Source organism: Schistocerca cancellata, chromosome 1, assembly GCF_023864275.1.
Source record: "Schistocerca cancellata isolate TAMUIC-IGC-003103 chromosome 1, iqSchCanc2.1, whole genome shotgun sequence".
Taxonomy (NCBI): Eukaryota; Metazoa; Arthropoda; class Insecta; order Orthoptera; family Acrididae; genus Schistocerca; species Schistocerca cancellata.
In genome coordinates, this window is record NC_064626.1 from 104,153,297 (window position 1) to 104,171,096 (window position 17,800).

Here is a 17,800-nt window from a genome sequence, read left to right on the forward strand (position 1 = left end):
ATACACACCTCGACAAAAGTTTGCAATATCATAGTGTTTATTATGATGACTTCTTATAGTACAAACACTGAGGTTTGTACGATACATTATAAACAAAATAAACATAATTCGTTCGGATTTCTATACGTTACTAAAAAGAAATTACAAAACAAAGAAAACTCTGTCCTAAGTGTACATCTTGAAAACAAAAACAAATGAAAACCTTTATCTGGTGATAATTATTATCATTCTTTAGTATTGAGATGTCCTCCTCACAGATGGATGAGTTCTTCCACTCTATGAAGGATGCTCTGCATGGGAACGTCACGTTTATCTTGGGGCTTCAGTGAGGCCTGAAAACTATCAGGTGGATTTGGATGCTGTGCAATGGCCATGTTCACTAAGTCCCATGCATGCTAAATTGCGTTCATGTCTGGGGACTGTGCTGGCCAACGCATTCGATAGATGTTGCGTCTTTGAGGATACCGAGACACTGTTAGAGTACAGTGCGGTCTTGCATTGCCATCAACTAAATTGAAGTTGTCACCATCTTCACGTCTGTATGGCCTACAGTTGTTGTGAGACTTCTTGGAAGTATCGGGGGACAGTCAAATTGCCATAGCTAGGAAGGGTCTGCCATCCCATCATTATTGCTGTCCAGAACATTACGCTTTGACCTGAAAACAGATAGACTTTGTGAGCGGACTATTGGAGGAAACGATTCTGCATTGATGTTGTCATACGAGGACGACCACTGCGACGTCTGTCGTTAACATTTCCTGTCTCTCTATACTTTCTTCCCACCTTAAACACCACTTTGAGCGGCATGTAATCGATCGGCAACGTCTTGCTGTGTATGACCTGCTGAAAGTTAAGCCACTATCCTGACTCTATCAAAGTTTTACATTCCACCACATGGCGTGTTACTGCAGTGCTGAACACAACCTGAATGAACCTGTTGTTAATACTAGGTGCTTGTGGTGTGCCTCTGCAGCAGCACAGCCACAAAGCATACCAACAGTAAACACTGTCCAGTATATGGGCTCTAACTGGATAAAACATGAAGTGCCTCTATCAATGAGACCCCTAGTATTGTACACTACATTTACGATAGTATTCCAAACTTTTGTTGAGTAGTGTAGATTACTTATAAGAGGCGGAGATAAAGCTCTGACATATAAAACACTAAATTCGTAACTGTAATTTCGTAATTTCACGTATGTACATAGTAGTTGTGTAATTAAAATTTAACTGAAGTGACAAACCTAAACAACTGTAATGGCTGTTTTGTTTCCTAGAAAAAGTTAATAAAATATTAATTAAAAAATAACTCTGTGGGAACTGTCTAACTGCTTAACGCAGAAAATTGACTATGATTACGTGCCAAGTTCAGCAACTGACATTAGGTGGATCTGCTCACAAATGAACTCATTCATTGGACATTGCATGTCTTGAATTATTTGTTTATATATGTGAATAGCAAGCATCATTACAAAATAATGGGTTCTGTCTTCAGTTAAATAAAGAAATACTTTATGAAGTGACAAACTGTACTTAAACCATGTAGTAGGAATCCCACTGTAGCATTCACAAATTCCTTATAAACACATATTTATAGCAAGCTTGAAGAGATGAACAGGATTTGAAAAGTGTTGTAATTGAAAGTGTGGACTTGCTAAGGTTCATATTACTGAAAAAAGTCAGTATTGTAAAGGTATTTTTTTATTTCTGTATAATGAAGATCATTTTTTGCTTCAGTCACTGAGTTTAAAAACTGAAGTGCAAATATAAAACTGATTTGTGCTTTTAGAGATTTAAAACTATTCTTGAGCCTAATTAAAATCCTATAAAAATATAACAATATTCAAATTATTGCAGTCACTGAATAATGACAGCTGTGTACAGTAGTACCAAGTTTGGTTACAAAATTAATGACCATACAACCAAAAGAATATTTACAGCAGCTGCAATTTATCAGTTGTTGTTGTTGTGGTCTTCAGTCCTGAGACTGGTTTGAGGCAGCTCTCCATGCTACTCTATCCTGTGCAAGCTTCTTCATCTCCCAGTACGTACTGCAAGCTACATCCTTCTGAATCTGCTTAGTGTATTCATCTCTTGGTCTCCCCCTACGATTTTTTACCCTCCACGCTGCCCTCCAATACTAAATTGGTGATCCCTTGATGCCTCAGAACATGTCCTACCAACCGATCCCTTCTTCTGGTCAAGTTGTGCCACAAACTTCTCTTCTCCCCAATCCTATTCAATACCTCCTCATTAGTTACGTGATCTACCCATCTAATCTTCAGCATTCTTCCGTAGCACCACATTTCAAAAGCTTCTATTCTCTTCTTGTCCAAACTATTTACCGTCCATGTTTCACTTCCATACATAGCTACACTCCATACAAATACTTTCAGAAATGACTTCCTGACACTTAAATCTATACTCGATGTTAACAAATTTCTCTTCCTCAGAAACGCTTTCCTTGCCATTGCCAGTCTACATTTTATATCCTCTCTACTTCGACCATCATCAGTTATTTTGCTCCCCAAATAACAAAACTCCTTTACTACTTTAAGTGTCTCATTTCCTAATCTAATACTCTCAACATCACCCGACTTAATTCGACTACATTCCATTATCCTCGTTTTGCTTTTGTTGATGTTCATCTTAGATCCTCCCTTCAAGACACCATCCATTCCGTTCAACTGCTCTTCCAAGTCCTTTGCTGTCTCTGACAGAATTACAATGTCATCGGCGAACCTCAAAGTTTTTATTTCTTCTCCATGGATTTTAATTCCTACTCCAAATTTTTCTTTTGTTTCTTTCACTGCTTGCTCAATATACAGATGGAATAACATCAGGGATAGGCTACAACCCTGTCTCACTCCCTTCCCAACCACTGCTTCCTTTTCATGCCCCTCGACTCTTATAACTGCCATCTGGTTTCTGTACAAATTGTAAATAGCCTTTCGCTCCCTGTACTTTACCCCTGCCACCTTTAGAATTTGAAAGAGGGTATTCCAGTCAACATTGTCAAAAGCTTTCTCTAAGTCTACAAATGCTAGAATCGTAGGTTTGCCTTTCCTTAATCTTTCTTCTAAGATAAGTCGTAAGGTCAGTATTGCCTCACGTGTTCCAGTATTTCTACGGAATCCAAACTGATCTTCCCCGAGGTAGGCTTCTACTAGTTTTTCCATTCGTCTGTAAAGAATTCGTGTCAGTACTTTGCAGCTGTGGCTTATTAAACTGATTGTTCGGTAATTTTCACATCTGTCAACACCTGCTTTCTTTGGGATTCGAATTATTATATTCTTCTTGAAGTCTGAGGGTATTTCACCTGTCTCATACATATTGCTGACCAGATGGTAGAGTTTTGTCAGGACTGGCTCTCCCAAGGCCGTCAGTAGTTCCAATGGAATGTTGTCTACTCCGGGGGCCTTGTTTCGACTCAGGTCTTTCAGTGCTCTGTCAAACTCTTCACGCAGTATCGTATCTCCCATTTCATCTTCATCTACATCCTCTTCCATTTCCATAATATTGTCCTCAAGTGCATCGCCCTTGTATAGACCCTCTATATACTCCTTCCACCTTTCTGCTTTCCCTTCTTTGCTTAGAACTGGGTTTCCATCTGAGCTCCTGATGTTCATACAAGTGGTTCTCTTATCTCCAAAGGTCTCTTTAATTTTCCTGTAGGCAGTATCTATCTTACCCCTAGTGAGATAAGCCTCTACATCTTTACATTTGTCCTCTAGCCATCCCTGCTTAGCCTTTTTGCACTTCCTGTCGATCTCATTTTTGAGACGTTTGTATTCCTTTTTGCCTGCTTCATTTACTGCATTTTTATATTTTCTCCTTTCATCAATTAAATTCAATATTTCTTCTGTTACCCAAGGATTTCTACTAGCCCTCGTCTTTTTACCTACTTGATCTTCTGCTGCCTTCACTACTTCATCCCTCAGAGCTACCCATTCTTCTTCTACTGTATTTCTTTCCCCCATTCCTGTGAATTGTTCCCTTATGCTCTCCCTGAAACTCTGTACAACCTCTGGTTTAGTCAGTTTATCCAGGTCCCATCTCCTTAAATTCCCACCTGTTTGCAATTTCTTCAGTTTTAATCTACAGGTCATAACCAATAGATTGTGGTCAGAGTCCATATCTGCCCCTGGAAATGTCTTACAATTTAAAACTTGGTTCCTAAATCTCTGTCTTACCATTATATAATCTATCTGATACCTTTTAGTATCTCCAGGGTTCTTCCATGTATACAACCTTCTATCATGATTCTTAAACGAAGTGTTAGCTATGATTAAGTTATGCTCTGTGCAAAATTCTACCAGTCGGCTTCCTCTTTCATTTCTTAGCCCCAATCCATATTCACCTACTACGTTTCCTTCTCTCCCTTTTCCTACACTCGAATTCCAGTCACCCATGACTATTAAATTTTCATCTCCCTTCACTATCTGAATAATTTTTTTATTTCATCATACATTTCTTCAATTTCTTCGTCATCTGCAGAGCTAGTTGGCATATAAACTTGTACTGCTGTAGTAGGTGTGGACTTCGTATCTATCTTGGCCACAATAATGCGTTCACTATGCTGTTTGTAGTAGCTTACCCACATTCCTATTTTCCTATTCATTATTAAACCTACTCCTGCATTACCCCTATTTGACTTTGTATTTATAACCCTGTATTCGCCTGACCAAAAGTCTTGTTCCTCCTGCCACCGAACTTCACTAATTCCCACTATATCTAACTTTAACCTATCCATTTCCCTTTTAAAATTTTCTAACCTACCTGCCCGATTAAGGGATCTGACATTCCACGCTCCGATCCATAGAACGCCGGTTTTCTTTCTCCTGATAACGACATCCTCTTGAGTAGTCCCCGCCCGGAGATCCGAATGGGGGACTATTTTACCTCCGGAATATTTTACCCAAGAGGACGCCATCATCATTTAATCATACAGTAAAGCTGCATGCCCTCGGGAAAAATTACGGCCGTAGTTTCCCCTTGCTTTCAGCCGTTCACAGTACCAGCACAGCAAGGCCGTTTTGGTTATTGTTACAAGGCCAGATCAGTCAATCATCCAGACTGTTGCCCTTGCAACTACAGAAAAGGCTGCTGCCCCTCTTCAGGAACCACACGTTTGTCTGGCCTCTCAACAGATACCCCTCCATTGTGGTTGTACCTACGGTACGGCTATCTGTATCGCTGAGGCACGCAAACCTCCCCACCAACGGCAAGGTCCATGGTTCATGGGGAGGGGGGGGCAATTTATCAGTTTCTTGACTAATTCTAAAAATACAAACAAAACAGAATTGCTTAGGCAATACATGACTTTCCGATGTACCTACGGGGAATTGTAGATAGTTTCCAAGCACTTAAATCGATTTAAAATGACATTTTGGAAATGGTGGTCTTCGGAATGCAATACGTGTATTGCAGTGATAATAGTGTTTTCAGTTGCCCGATATCAAAAAGTTTCTTGTGACTTTAATGCGAATCGGTGCTGCCTCTCATTTACCTGTATTAGATGTTTGTATCTTACATTCGAAAATAATTTTCTTCCTCAGCAGATAGCCCCTTATTAGCATATTGGATGTGTACGAGATACCTATTCTCAACATTTCTGGGCTCCTACTCTAATACGGGGAGAAGCTAATTTCAAGTGAAGCTCCTCGCTGCGAAAAGCGTGACTTTTCGCGATCTTCAAAGTCGCATAAGTAGCGTTCCCAACTTCGGCAAATGGAAACGCTACTTGGCCCTTCGTCCACACATTGATGACAACGTTGGCGCCAACACTGGTCAATTTAGTTTAGTGATACTAGACATGTCATGTTTCCAGTTTCATACAGAGTAAAACAAATATCTTCGAAATTAGTCATTGACACATAAAAACAATTTTTTTGTAATATCATTTTATGTGTAAGACAGATATTTAATAGCACTACACGGCGATGATACTGTAGCGACCGCTACTCACGTCTACTGCTGTGTCCGCACACGTTAGTTCCGTTTTCGCCATCCATAGATACAATTGTTCAGTGACTGCTCGGCAACAAATGAATGGCGTAAACCGCCAAGTTTGAATCCGCCGCTTGGAGCGCTGAATAATGTTGTGCCTACTCCTTGCAGTTATAAATTTTGTGTTTATGTTTACTCTGTTCCTTGGTTACTGTTTTGTTGTTTACAAGTTCCATATAGCAACTGTGCTTCTTTTTCTGTAATACCAAGTAATAAAACGTTCGAGTATATTCTCAGCGCGTGTTTGAATATTTATTAAGTACGGGTAGCTCTACACGAAGAAAATATACCTGTCAGTTCTGACCCCGAAGTGATCGGCGCTGAGAAAACCGGTCCCGCGACAAAACTGATTGCAGAATGGAATCGCCTGCAGTATCGAGACTGTCTGTTCGCCTCCCAATGTTTTAGCCACATAATCCAGGTTCACTCAGGTTGAGGCCAGCTTTTGCTATGCCGGAATTACAGCGGATACGACTAAGTTTGCATTCATAGTGAGTCAGCTAGAGCAACGCTATGCTTCCGAAGTTCAATATATAATCACAGCACCACCGACAGAGAATGCATACGAAAGATTAAAGACTGAACTTATTCATAGAGATTCAGCATCGCAGGAAGAACGTATCAGACAATTGCTGACTCAGGAAGAGATAGGAGACAGTAAACCATCTCAGTACTTGCGTCACCTCCAAAGCAAGGTGGACATCGGAACAGTGCCTGACAATTTTCTACGTACACTATGAAGCAGCCGTCCGTTGCAGGTAAAAGCGATTGTCGCATCGCAAACAGAGATGTCTCTGGACGCTGTTGTGGAACTGGCCGACTGCATCCAAGATTCCATCACTCCGAACCAACAGGTTAGTGCTGTGACAATGTCTGGTAGTGTCTTGTCCCTGGCCCTTCCCATTTCACGTGCAGATTACGATGTTCTGTCCGCCAAAGTTGATGCACTGAGCGCACAGATTGGCACTACTGTCACAAGGAGGTCCTAATCGCTATAGAGGACATAGCCGCAAACGATCTAGGAGCCGTTCCTCGACTCAGTCTGTATCAGATGCTGGTCCGACCACTTGCTGGTACCACAGAAGGTTTGGTGAGTAGGTTAAAAAGTGCACTAGTCCCTGCGTTTATCCAAATACGAATGGCGGTCGCACGTAGACGCCACCGACTGCTCAACTACATCCCGATGCCTATTCATTACTGACAGGGTATCAGGCCAGAAGTATTTAATAGACACAGGGTCCGACCTTAGTATCCTGCCCAGAGTGTCAGTGTTGCAGGCCATCCACTGCATTTAGCTTGTCTGCTGCAAATAATTCAGCAGTTGCAACGTACAGCACACAGCATGAAGAATAGAATTTGAGGCTCCGCTGCCAACTCACATGGGACTTTACTGTAGTAGACGTGGCTGAAGCAATAAATGGTGCCGATTTATTAGCTCACTATCAGCTCCTACCGGATGTAATGCATTCCCACCTAATAGACAACCTTACCAGACTTGCAACCACTGGCTGCCATCATGATGCCAGAACATACAGCATCAAGGTCATACACGTTGCAGACGAGGAGTGTCGCTCACTGCTGCATGAGTTAAAGACCTTAATGAGGCCTCCAGGCGAGCCACAGCAAGTATTGCATGATACGGTCCACCTCAAAAAAACTGCGGGCGGACCGCCTGTGTCTTGCCAGCCGAGACGATTGGCTCCAGGACGCCTCGCCATTGCTAAAACAGAATTCGATACAATGTTACCAGAAGGTATCATACAACCCTCAAACAATCCATGGTCATCTGCACTGCATTTGTTACCCAAAAAGGGAGGAGCCTGACGCCCATGTGGCGGTTACAGAGCGCTCAACTCGCGGACCGTGCCTGTCGCTACCCAGTGCCACTACTAAAAGACTATAGCCACGCACTGCATGGAGCCACTGTATTCAGTGTTACAGAATGCGCAAAACCGTATACCAAGATTCCTATGGCAACAGAGGACATTGCAAGGACTGCTATTATTACGCCATTCGGGTTGTATGAAAGCAATTTTATGGCCTTCGGCTTGTGTAATGCTGCTCAAACCTGGCAGAGGTTAATCGATTCTGTGTTGTGAGGGTTGAACTTTTGTTTTGCCTATCTGAACGATGTGTTAGTGTATTCATCGTCCAAGCAGCAACATTGCCAGCACCTGAGAGAAGTTTTTGAGCATTTCGAGAAGTACGGAATGGTGTTAAACACAGCTAAATGTATATTTGCCCAACATCAAGTCGATTTCCTTGGTCATCAAATATGTTCATCAGGTTCATTACCACTCACTGAGAAGGTTGAAACCGTACTGCAATTACCCAAGGAATCTACAATAAAAGAGCTATGCAGATAGTTAGGAATGCTCACGTTTTACCACTATCATTTACCATGTGCTGCCAAACAACAGGCACCGTTGAACACGGCACTGGCTGGTCCCAAGTTTAAGAGCAGTTATCCTGTGCAGTGGTCCGAGGAGATGAATGCAGCTTTCGAAGTAACCAAAAAGAGCCTAGCACAAGCAGCACCGCTGGTGCATCCCAAGCTCGAAGCTCCACTGGCATTAGTGGTGGACGCCAGTCAGTTAGCCATTGGTCCAGTCTTCCAACAGTGGGTGGAAAATGCCTGTCAACTGCTGGGTTATTTCTCGCACAAGCTGTCACCTGCACAATAAAGATGGAGCACATATGATCGGGAACTTTTAGCCATATATCAACCAATCAAGTGCTTTCGACCAGAGGTTGAGGCACGAGAGTTTGTGATATACACCGACCACAAGCCTTTAACATCTGCCTCCAAGAAAAACAGCAACACTTGCTCTCCATGGCAGTACAGCCAATTGAAATTTATTATCCAGTTTAGTATGGACATCCGCCATCTATCAGGCATCACTAATGTGGTTGCGGACTGCCTCTCTAGAATGTCTGGTGTCTCACAGCCTGTGGACATGATGGCGCTTGCCAGGGTGCAACAAGAAGATTCCGAGCTACATGCCATATTGCGTGATGACACTGCAGCACTCAAGTTACAGCAAGTCGACGTTCCTGAAGAGAACATGAAATTGCACTGTGAAGTGTCACATGGTAGATCACGCCCTTTTGCTCACGTTGAATATCACATGCCAGTGTTCGAGTTCTTACATTATCTTTGCCACCTAGGAATCTGGTCGACATTCAAGCTAGTGTCTCAAAGGTTCATGTGGCCAGGGATAGATAGAGACTGCCACAAATGGATGAGAACTTGCCAACATTGTCAACTTTGCAAAATCACTCGCCACATTCATCCCCCAATAGGAGAGTTCCCAGATACTTCTTCACACTTAGCCCATGTTCATCTTGATGTGGTGGGACCACTCCCTCCATCGGATGGCCAGCAGTACATATTCACAATGATTGACAGATATACATGATGGCCTGAAGTAGAACTTATGGACAACCTCTCTGCAGAAACACTATCCACCGCTTTCACATCAATCTGGCTGGTGAGATTCGGCTGTCCATCCATATCACCACCAACACAGCTCAAGTCAGATTTGTTCACACAGCTGGTGAAGTTCTGTGGCTACATCCATCACAAAACGACCAGTGATCATCCGGCCAGCAATGGCATGTTTGAACATTGGCATTGAACACTGGAGGCTGTGCTAATGTGCCACGAGACATCTTGGACGTTTGCACTACCCACAGTCCTGCTGGGTCTACAAGCCACAGACAAACCAGACATAGAGTCCTCGGCAGCTTAATTGGCTTATGGCGAGACTCTGCGCCTACCAAGGGAGTTTGTCGACACAGGCCTACTGTTAGAAATGGACGACAACCAGAGTTCCTTCACAAGTTACGGGAACATGTAAGCCAAATCAAACCCACAAAGGCCTCCAAGCATGGTTGTCCAACAACTTTTGTGCATAACAACCTTGAAAGCTGTTTGCACGTTATGTTACGTACAGACTGTGACAAGCCATCACTGCAGCCACCGTATACTGGACCCCACCGCATCCTGCACTGAGACACACACACACAATGGTCATCATAGTAAATGGCAAACAGGCCACCACCGTGTCTCTTAGCAGAGTGAAGGCGGCTTACATTTTCAAGGAGGCATCACCCACCTTATGGTCAAGAGCTCAACGCCTGACAGATGTAACACCTCAACTTCCAGCACCGCCGCCACAACAGGTCGATGCCGAACTTATATGCACAACCCACTCCAGACGACATGTCCACTTCCCGACCAGATTCAGAAAAGACGCACCACTCTTCGCTTTCACAAAGCGGGCTCCTGTAGCGACCGCTACTCATGTCGACTGCTGTGTCCGCACACGTTAGTTCCGTTCGCTCCATCCATAGATACAGTTGAGTCGCGAATTCAGTGACTGCAAGGCAACAAATGGAAGGCGTAAACCGCCATGTTTGAATCTGCCGCATGGAGCGCTGAATAATGTTGTGCCTACTCCTTGGAGTTATAACTTTTATATGTATGTTTATTCTGTTCCTTGGCTACTGTTTTGTTGTTTACAACTTACATATAGCAACTGTGCATCTTTTTCTGTAATACCAAGTAATAAAACGTTCAAGTATATTCTTCAAGTATATTCTTAGTGCGTGTCTTAATATTTATTAAGTACAGCGAAAATATACCTGCCAATACCTACCAATAGCCTGCATTAATTTACACAACACTCTTGCATTACACAAGGAAAGTTTACAAAGCTATATGTCTTTGCCATACAGCTGAAAATTTTAATACATGTAGACAAGCTGGAAACTGATTTTTAGATCATGCAAGTTGAGCACTCTGCAGAAAATATTTACACATAGTGAAAATTCATTTCTACCATATTTGCTCTAATACACTTGATCTCTGTTTCGGTACTATACTTTGTTCTCCGTTTGCTTCTTCCAAGAAACTTGTTTCCACTTGAAAAAGGAAGTATTGTACTCCACAACAACTTTACATTTTCATTTGTCCTGTGGTTTTGCCCACAGGTACTTCTTCACCATACGACAAAGCCAGAGGTCAGCTATACCTGCAGTTTTCTTTTGCAGGTTCTCAGGTTATGAGACAGCGCCAAAGCGATCCAACATTCAGTAGAAATCGTCCATAGCCAACGTAAACGTGCATGGTGCATAGAACTAGGACTGTGCATTTGTGTTATGTAACGTGACTAATTATTTTTGTCCTTGCTAAACAAAAGGAAAACATTAAATGATGGGCTGTAACACTTCATGCGCTTTGAAATTAGTAATTTTTAAACAAGGTATAGGTTCACAGTTAGGTTAGTTGCTCTGTGCTCGTGTGAGTAATTTATTCATGCCTGTGGAAGCTCAGCTAAAGCCCGGTCCACACGCAACGATCTGTCTGCGCAGACATCGGCGCATATGTCTGTACATGCAAAAGATCGCTGCAAATGTGGTGTGTTCACGCGACACAAACCCCAATCTACTACTCGCCCGCCATCTGTCGGTGTAGAAAAGAAATCAGTGGCAAGCGACTACGCTCCCCCTACACATCAAAAATTTAATCCCGTCATTCTGAAATATAGAAATGGAGAAAGTTCTGTTGTGGTCTGTGTTCGCAACTTGTGTTGTAACAAACATTCAGACCAACCGCAGGAAACAGAGAAAGCGGTCAAAATGATGTAGACAGTGGCTGCTAAAGCGAAAGCAGTTTTCTCACGTAAATTTACTGCGAGAGTTGCAGGGCGAACCTAACGACTGGCGAAATTATTTGCGGATGGATGTCGAAACTTATAATTATCTCTTAAAGCTTGTAACCCCTCATATTATGAGAAAAAATACTTGTATAGACAAGGGCAATTTCTCCTCATGAACGGCTGGCGGTAACATTAAGATTCCTAGCAACAGGAAGGAGCTACAAGGATTTGGAATTTTCAACTGCAATATCGAAACAAGTGTTGAGTGAAATAATACCCGCAATTTTTCAATTAGAGCATTGTATGCTGCTGTCTTTTTGTCTCAGTCACTATATTCTTTACTTTAATCTTCCACAAACATGGGTGGTTTCTATATATTTCAATGAATTCACTTACAAACTCTCCAGAACACTGACGAGAATCAGCCATTTTAATGTCCTGTGCGCACAAATACAAACACTAGACTGAACAAACAGCTGTTTAGCGCCAGATTTGCGGCGATCTCCTGTCCACACGCTCCTACTTGTCGGCGCAGATGTGGTTTGAACCCACAGATTTGAGAGGTTTCGCTCAAACCTCCTACTCCAACTTCCAGGTTTGCACACACTTCAGTTTGGTGCAAATCTTCTGTCCACACGCAACGATCCGTCTGCGCAGATGTGATGTGCGCAGACATTTGCGCAGATAGATCATTGCGTGTGGACGGGCCTTCAGAGATATACAAGTTTGCTTCAAAGAGTTGGCACCAATGTTATGTGTGTGAGAGTCTTTGGAATTGTTTGTTTATATCGGGATTGTCAGCGTGGTAAGACAAGACGTGAATGTTTTTGTTTGGAAAAGGTGTGTTGACATGTCATAAGGCTCTTTATTTATCGGTAAATCGTGCGAGAGCCATTGAAATAACTAAATGACAATCCTTTTGCATTTTGACCGTTCGTTTTATGGACACTACTGCACTTTCGGGCCCGCGTGATTCTTTATTATTCAACAGTACCTGCAGTGCATGCCATAGCAGACTTGAACATATTATGTGTAGCATCTAACTATATAAGAAAATCATCATCTATAATAACTGCCCTCCCAGAAATTACTAAATCCTTTTCAAGGCGCTATCACATGCATTATGGTACCATTAAAATTTTTAGAATGTATACGCACCAGCGTGGATCAGTGAATGCAAAGCTTTGAGTTCAGACATAATTTATTTTTTTGTCGTTTTTCTTAATCTAAGGACTACCGTTACCGTATTTTAATGACATTTCTGGAAATGACAAACAATGTAATGTATCATAAGCCATTATTTATTTATGACAGAGACTAGGCCTAAATGGAATGGTTTTTGGTTTAAGAATGTCGAAAATGTCTTGTTTGTTGATCAGCTGATAAACATTTTGGGCGAACTTGCTTGCACAGCCTGCTGTCACAATACGGAAAGATAATTTCAGGCACGTGTGTCTTATATAGTTTGATTTGGCTGCATTTAAAATGTCAAATTCCTTCTACTCTTGACATGTTTAATAATTGTACTTTATTTAAAGCTAGAAACATTAGCTGTTCGTAACAGTAATTCAAAGTCACTAATTTGATGTAATTAGTGTGTTCAGTTCTGTTACATGCTTAGTGATATGATTTTTAATCACCTTGAGGTATAGTATGTGTAGGCTAACCATTCCATGCTGTGACCTGAAATTATAGGTGTACTTACAAAATCTGAGAATTTTCTTTATTGTTTTTACTCTTGTTCATTTAATCGTCCAGATTATTTAGCAGGCTGTCTGTAAGTATTTTTTATCTTCTTTGGTACTTGTGGAAAGTTGCTGACACTGTGGACTGCATGACTTTCTAGTAAGGTGTACTGATCAGAGCACAAAGGAGGGAAGAAAATTGTTATCTCCGCTATACTTCACTGGTGCTACAACACACTCAGGTAAATACCATTTGGTAGTTATCTTAAGGTCAACATTTGCACATCTGACTGAGACATCACTCCATAAAAATGTCTTCGGTCAAAGACATAGACCAACAATTGCATTTTTTGGAGAACACTGTAACTATACTTCACTTTGTATTTTCATTCATGTGATCATACAATGTAGGCTTTCACAACTGGTATTGTCTTCACTTAAAACTTCCAGCCTTACAGGCAGTGGTCAATGTATAAAATTCTCCCCTAACGTCTCTGACTGCGGGAGACATCCTCCCAGGTAAGTTCGCTGTTTTACCTTGGAGGATGTCTCTGGCAGTCGGAGACGAAACTTTAAGGGAGGGTTTTATACATCAACCACCCCCTATCAGCCCGGAAGTTTTAAGTTTCATTAATGTGATTAATGGCTTTTGGGCAGCATCATGATTGTGAAGACTGTGCCGTACAATCTCCACTGGGCCATTCTACTGCCGAACTCTAGCTGAACTGTGATTGACACACACTGCTGTAGTTGAAAGACAATAGTTGTGTTGGGATTACAGAAGTGCCCGATTCCACCCATCTGCTTTGACCCATGACGTCATCAATATGGCGGAAATGTCTATTCTAAGTGTCTTCAATATGGCACCTATGACGTCACTACATACACACGGCAACAAACATGAAAATATGTATAAATAAGACAATAACATCTCCCTCCAAAAATATAAACTAACGGGACAACTGCGGGAAATTGTGGTTTTAGGGTGAGAACAAGCTTAAAAAGAAAAAACATGATCCCAACACACAAAATTATGAACGAAAAGAAAAAAAAAAATTACAACATTCCGCTCCAATATCAAGGAATCCGACACTTCCCTTGACCTACATAGGTCACCCACAGGTGACGATACCAAAACACCAATACCTACAAATAAAGTTACGAAAATTGGAATCTGACATTTCCCTTGACCTATATAGGTGTACCACAGATGATGATACCAAAACAGCAACACCTACAACTATGAAAATGGGAATCAATCATTTCCGGTGACCTACATAGGCTAGCCACATCTGTTGATACCAAAAAACCAACACCTACAACTACGAAAAATGAAACCAAAACCCCAACCTCAAAAATCCACAAATCAAACATCCCTACATAATTAAAAACACATTCAATACACCATAAATGCACGAAACATCACAACTCGAGAAGAAGAGAGAGAGAAAAAAAAACAACATTAATTACCATCAACAAATACCGGCACTGGAAACTAGGTTGGCCACACATGCACACAAATTAAACGTCTTACCACAGTACAAACAACAAGCCAATAACACCTAATGAAAATGCCAGACACGTAAACAAAAAAATTGATAACTCATTGAAAAAATTTCCAAACCTTACATTTAGAATTACAAACACTGCCAACGGCTTCACATCCAACACCAAGGCTCAAATGAACGCAATATAACACATTGTACTCAGTACACCCAACCACCACCACCAGAGGGCACCATGAAACACAACAAGATGATTTCTACAACAACCAACTCATAAACACTGTGCTGTAATGACGTCACACACTACAACACCCTTACGTCATGGGTCAAAGCAGACTGATGGAATCAGACACTTCCTTTGACCCACTGGGTCATACAAAGCTTGGTTGCTCCTTCCAGTTAATTTCTGAGACCAAGCAGAATGACTTTTCACTTCAGAATACAGCTGTTAAAGTGGAGCATGTTTAATTCCTGTGAAGAACCCCTCTGATCGAATGATCGAGCAAGGTGGCACAGTGGTGAGCATACTGGACTCATATTTGGGACAATGGCAGTTCAGATCAGTCTCCAGTCATCCAGATTTCGGTTTTCTCCGATTTCTCTAAATTGCTTCAGGCACGTACCAGGATGATTCCTTTGAAAGGTCACAGCCATTTTCCTTCTCCATCCTTAAAGCATTCAGAGCTTGTCCTCCTCCTCTAATAATCTCTATGTAGATGGTACATTAATCTTCCTTCCTTTGATGAAATGATCAAAACTTGTGGGCTCCATATAATTTTCAGTCTTCATACTCACTCAGATCTATCCGCTTACTCCAACAGAAAATTTGTCTGTTGTGTTAAATCATTGTGGTACTACTTTTCTGATTTTGGGTGCAAAGCTTGGCACAATCGATGAATCTGTTCTGCCAAAAGAAGTCATCTGCTTTTGAAACTGAATAAATAGAGAATTTTGCTACTCCTGTTTATGATTTTAAACAGATATTTCAAGCTTTTTTTTTCGTGTGTATCCACTATAACTTTGGGATCTATTTACTCTATTATGTCTAAGTTTTAGAACACTGTCAATTACACTATTATATCTTAGTATTAGAACACTGTCAATTACACTACTGGCCATTAAAATTGCTACAACACGAAGACGACGTGCTACAGACACGAAATTTAACCGAGAGGGAGAAGATGCTGTGATATGCAAATGATTAGCTTTTCAGAGCATTCACACAAGGTTGGCGTCGGTGGTTACACCTACACCGTGCTGACATGAGGAAAGTTTCCAACTGATTTATCATACACGAACACCAGTTGACCGGCATTGCCTGGTGAAACGTTGTTGTGATGCCTCGTGTAAGGAGGAGAAATTCGTTCCATCATGTTTCCGACTTTGATAAAGGTCAGATTGTAGCCTATCGCGATTGCGGTTTATCGTATTGCGACATTGCTGCTCGCGTTGGTCGAGATCCAATGACTGTTAGCAGAATATGGAATTGGTGGTTTCAGGAGGGTAATACGGAACACCTTGCTAGATCCCAAAGACCTCATATCACTAGCAGTTGAGATGACAGGCATCATATCCGTATGGCTGTAACGGATCGTGCAGCCATGTCTCGATCCCTGAGTCAGCAAATGGGGACATTTGCAAGACAACAACCATCTGCATGAAAAGTTCGACTTCGTTTGCAGCAGCATGGACTATCAGCTCAGAGACAGTGGCTGCGGTTACCCTTTACGCTGCATCACAGACAGGAGCACCTGCGATGGTGTACTCAATGACGAACCTGGGTGTACGAATGGCAAAATGTCATTTTTTCGGATGAATCCAGGTTCTGTTTGCAGCATCATGATGGTCGCATCCATGTTTGGCGACATCATGGTGAACGCACATTGGAAGCGTGTATTCGTCATCGCCATACTGGCGTATAACCCGGTGTGATGGTATGGGGTGCCATTGGTTACATGTCTCGGTTGACCTCTTGTTCGCATTGACAGCACTTTGAACAGTGGATGTTACATTTCCGATGTGTTACGACCCGTGGCTCTACCCTTCATTCGATCCCTGCGAAACCCTACATTTCAGCAGGATAATGCACAGCTGCATGTTGCAGGTCCTGTACGAGCCTTTCTGGATACAGAAAATGTTCGACTGATGTGCTGGGCAGCTCATTCTCCAGATCTCTCACCAATTGAAAACATCTGGTCAATGGTGGCCGAGCAACTGGCTTGTCACAATACGCCAGTCACTACTCTTGATGAACTGCGGTAATGTGTTGAAGCTGCATGGGCAGCTGTACCTGTACACGCCATCCAAGCTCTGACTCTATGCCCAAGCGTATCAAGGCCGTTATTATGGCCAGAGGTGGTTGTTCTGGGTACCGATTTCTCACCCAAATTGCGTGAAAATGTAATCAGATGTCAATTCTAGTATAATATATTTGTCCAATGAATACCCGTTTATCATCTGCATTTCTTCTTGGTGTAGCAATTTTAATGGCCAGTAGTGTACTCAGCTGACAGTGTGCTGCAGATTCACTTTTCTAACCAATATGTTTATGATATTGAACCCTGTGAGATCTATTAGGCACTTTTTTCGTAACCTATGTAAGAACTTTCACATTTGCCTGTTGTTCAGACCACTTTGTAAATATACCTGCAGACAAAGGGGACCAGAACCTCCTGGTTTTCCATATCTTTACATATTAAGTGAAGGATGTGTGGCATCCCTACACTGCACATCATTCTTAGCAGACCAGCCCTGTTCCTGCTTGATACAGACGTTTGCTAATGCAGTGAGTTTCTTTCTTTATCCCGTACTTCTCCCCAAAGCTCTCAATTCTGCCATGTGAACATACACCCATATACTACTGTCACTGGCTACCAGGGCCGAGACAATAGCCGTGTATCTACCTCACCTGTCTGTACACCAAGGTCAACTGCCACAT

The 17,800-nt window shown here is 42.0% G+C and overlaps 1 protein-coding gene across 1 annotated transcript in view; it reads left to right on the forward strand.

The window, feature by feature from the left end:
• The first annotated feature begins 12,421 nt into the window (after window positions 1-12,421).
• Window positions 12,422-17,800, forward strand: part of LOC126166411 (tRNA (uracil-5-)-methyltransferase homolog A-like) — a 96,534-nt gene continuing 91,155 nt past the window's right edge. The window contains exon 1 of the mRNA XM_049920400.1: window positions 12,422-12,512. Within this exon, the coding sequence (XP_049776357.1) occupies window positions 12,426-12,512 (87 nt within the window). The 5' untranslated portion in view covers window positions 12,422-12,425. The remainder of the gene's footprint in view (window positions 12,513-17,800) is intronic.